This window comes from Homarus americanus, unplaced genomic scaffold (genome assembly GCF_018991925.1).
Source record: "Homarus americanus isolate GMGI-L3 unplaced genomic scaffold, GMGI_Hamer_2.0 scaffold53972, whole genome shotgun sequence".
In the NCBI taxonomy this organism is placed as follows: domain Eukaryota; kingdom Metazoa; phylum Arthropoda; class Malacostraca; order Decapoda; family Nephropidae; genus Homarus; species Homarus americanus.
This window is the reverse complement of record NW_024712465.1, coordinates 16,703-20,969: the sequence shown is the minus strand read 5'-3', so window position 1 is coordinate 20,969 and position 4,267 is coordinate 16,703. Positions and strand designations below refer to the sequence as shown.

General features: G+C 36.1%; 1 protein-coding gene across 1 annotated transcript; it reads right to left on the bottom strand.

Moving 5' to 3' along the window:
• Window positions 1–6: 6 nt before the first annotated feature.
• On the bottom strand, window positions 7–3,074 carry LOC121860442 (the record flags this gene model as incomplete). Its single annotated transcript, XM_042357603.1, has 2 exons — window positions 7–1,069; window positions 2,931–3,074. Coding segments are annotated over 2 exons (716 nt in total), but the record flags the coding sequence as incomplete, so codon positions are not given.
• Between the last annotated feature and the right edge of the window lie 1,193 nt (window positions 3,075–4,267).

Genomic DNA, 4,267 nt, shown 5'->3' with positions numbered 1-4,267 from the left:
CATTATTTCTGTTTCAACCTACTTGAATCATACTTCGCAAACTACAAACTAATAAATAAAACTCGTTGAACTGGAAATTGACTACGTCTTACAAAATAAAGGAACCTTTAAAAAATAAAAATAAGTACATGAGCCTCTTTTCAAACATATAATTTTGAGTGTGGTAGGAACTTTTACCCAAAACCTGGGTAAACATTACCCGTAGTAGCACTGCAACCCATGTTATTAGTTGACAAATGTGTGTCTTTCACTTAACTTCGTGATTTTAATTAACTTATGGAGAGCTAAATATTCCTGTTACATTTTCATGACTAGTATAGGCTGCAAGTGAAAGTTACACAATTTTTTAACATGCGATCTTCCTTCATAACAATCACTCAAAGGAAAATTTATAATAAGTGTTTGATGACTTTTCAACTACGCTATTATCACATTTACCAAAAGTAAAGGACTTACCTAAGTAAACAACAACATATACACATACCATAAACACAGCATCATTGGATAGGATTTTTCGACTGCATAACTTTTGCAATGCATAGCATTGCAGATGCAATGCACTCTGTGTGAGCTACAAGCTGTAAAAAACTGTCCCTCATTTGTGTTTGAACACGAAGCATCTCTCGAAGAAGATCTTCATCTTTTCGGGCAGAAGAGGTTCGTGGCCTCCTGCCACTACTGTTCGTACTTGGCATTGGAGATGAATCCATTTCATCAGTGTAATCACCAGTTACAGTTGACCTAACAGCTGTGGCAGAAGGGGTACTAGACCTACTTCGCTGTTCCTTGGTAGCAGCAATAGGTTGACGAGCATTGCTTGAACTACATGTTTCTACCTCATATGTTCCGGATGATGAAAATCCAGGAATGTTTGTAGGTGCTGAAGTTTCAGGTTCTAAATGCACAATGGGTACTGTGATATCATGTTCCTGTATATCCTCATTCAGAATGCGGGTTATAGAATCATCTTTCTCTTGAACGGGCCGAAACATAAATTTCTCTCGGAAACAACTACCGGTAGCTGTAAACCTAGCTCCTGAGGGTCTGGGGGTTGGTTCTCTTTCTTCTTCTGGAAAGAAATGTAATATAATAGGTTGATTGAAGTCTATGTTAAGAGTATAATTAAAATATTACACTGTATTTCCAAATATACAAAAGCTTTTAGGAAAAATAATGGTTTGAAAAATAGTGTTGACCATCTAAATATATTTGTTTAAAATATTTTTAAATCTAAATATCAACTAGGCGTTAAATTTCTTATATTTGCACTTCTCAATTTTGTCCATTAACATACGAGTTATAAAAACATTTAATATATAAATTAGGGAAGCAATAAACAAGCTAGAAATGAAACCAACTTACTAGTGTTGTTATTTTTCAAAATTATATAAAAAAATCAGTATAGTGTACAGTATTTCCAAATCAAGATGTGAAAAAATGTCTCCAAAAGTTTTTTTTTAAATAAAAACAAGGGCAGAAAAAAACAAAATATATCAGGAGGTTGGAAAAGTATTTTGACTGAATTACCATTACTAGGTTCTTCACTTTCAACATCCCCTGGAATCCCATGTATAGAGGTTGGATCTAATAGTTGAAGAATTGCTTCTTCAATTGCAGTGTATGTAATTTCAATTTGGGGGCCGCCACCTTGAAGAGAAAATATAAATAATAACTGTCTTACTGTGAGCTGTGGTTACATACACTATATGCTAACTATGTTATATTTGGCAGAAATCATAGTTACAAAGGAATCTACTGAAATAGTTCCAAACATTATAACCTAACCTATCATTGTAGCTGTAGCCACAAAAATTCTCCTTTATCTATGTCAAAAGTTAATTAGATTTAATGTAACAAACAATAAATGGTAAAATAAGTCAAAAAAAATAGTCGCAGCCAGAAATTTTCAACCTGTATTAGTTGTAAACTCAAAAGATAGAACATCCTTGCCTATAAGCCTAACAAAGTAAAATTTACATATTAATGTATACCAAATATGAATATAAATCTATTGATGAATGAAAATTAACGACATAAAAAAAGGAATTCTATGGCAACTTATACATTATGACCTTCATTACCGTCGGAAATAACGTAATTATTAATATGTAGTTTATAACAGTAACCAAACCTACCTAACCTAGCTTCCTTTACCAACGGGAGGACTCCGCCGCCCTGCCACACAAACTCATATTAACTATCTCTGTTCCACGTCAGTTGCGACACAATGACAAGTGTGTCTTAAAATTGTGTAATCTATATGATAGGTATAATAAGAAAATCCAAAAGTTGTGGGGAAATTATTAACAGTTGTACAGACTTCCCTGACTACCGGGTGGGAAGATATTGGAAGCATAATGTGTTGTCTAATGGTAGACCCTGCTGCCATATGGCATCACGAAAATTAGGAGCAAGTCCAAGGTTGCTGATCTGACTAAATGTGTCATTTACACACAATTGCAGGGTCGCAATTGTTTCTCGTAATATCAACAACACAACATACATACTGTATATTGATTCTCACTTTTTGTGTTTTCATTTCGGTATTTATGGTTATTTATTATTAATATTATTATTAATAAAGAGGTATTTTTATTAATAGTACTAAAGAATTATTATTACAGGCCCCGACGTGGGTCAGTGACTGTGCCTGGGTTGGTTAATCCACGTAAAAAAAAAAAAAAAAAAATTAGGTTGAACGGTAAAGTTTTTACTATTTACTCACACGGAAAACTTCGAAGAACGATGTTTCTTTTAATGAATGCGCTCATATAAGGAAAATATGTGTATTCATTCACGATGGAGAGCCACCACACTACTTACTTCCTTGAGTTTACAAACACGAAAATCGTACCAAGCCTCAGAAAAACCATAGTTAAGTTTGTTTCATATTGTCAATCAATAACCACGCTAACAATATTAAGACTTACCTGTTCCACCAGCATATTTCTTATCTTGTGCTGCTTTTTTCTTAACGCTCACACGAAGATCAGCAGAAAACTTCCGCCGAATTTCAGTAACATTGCGGGTGACTCTACCAACAGCATTCACCTCATTTAACACTTCACCCCAGGCTGGTTTTTGAGTTGAAGTGTACAACTACTTGAGTCCAACTTCCCTAAAATCATTTCTTGTCTTTTGGCCACCTCAGTCACAAGAGCGTATACTTCAGCCTCACTGAAATTAGGTCGTCTCTTCTTGGCTGGTGGTCCTTCCATGTTTACACAATAATATTACGTGCGTCGCTCTCAGCTGATTTCTCCTTCTCTTGTGATTGGTTGATGATTTTGTTAACTGAGCGTTGATTGGCCAACTAGCGTCTGCACTGACATCTACCGTCCGACAAGAGAACTTAATTTACAGGGTAAACACTAGAGTTACGAGAACTTATGGTAGTCTTACGGAACCATAATTAAATTTTGAGTATGCTAAATTTATGGTACTGTAAGGCTTCTACAATATATGGTACTGTATCATGCTGAAAAACGTAACTTATGAGGTGTTTTGAGTATCCGGCCCCAGGGGTCTTTGTTATGCTCGATATGGGGACTTTGTTATACTGGGCCAGGAGACTTTTTAAAACACAATCAGCGGACTTTGTTATACTGGACCAGGGAACTTTTTTATGCTCGATTAGGGGACTTTGTTATACTCGACCAGGGGACTTTGTTATACTCGATGAGGGAACTTTGGTATACTCGACTAGGGGACTTTTTTATAATTAATCAGGGGACTTTCCTATATTTGACCAATGGACTTTGCTATACTCGATGAGGGGCTTTTGTTATACTCGATCAGGGGACTTTGTTATTCTCGACCAGGGGACTTTGTTATACCTTATTCAGGAGAGACTCCTCTATACTCTTTAGACCAGAGGATTTTGTTATACCCCCATCAGATATGTTATAATTCTCGATCAGGGACTTTGTTATACTTGGATCAGGGACGGTTAAAATTCTTCGATCAGGGGACTTTTGCTATACCTTGATGAGAGGACTTGTTATACCTGGATTAGGGCCTTGCCACCCTGGATCAGGGCCTTTGTTATACTCGATGAGGAGACTTTTATATACTTGATCAGAGACTTTGTTATACTCGATCAGGGGACTTTGTTATACTCGACCAGAGGACTTTGTTATACTCGATAAGGGGATATGTTATACTCGATCAGGGGACTTTGTTATATTCAACCAGAGGACTTTGTTATACTCGATCAGGGGACTTTTTTATCCTTGACCAATGGACTTTGTTATACTCGATGAGGGGC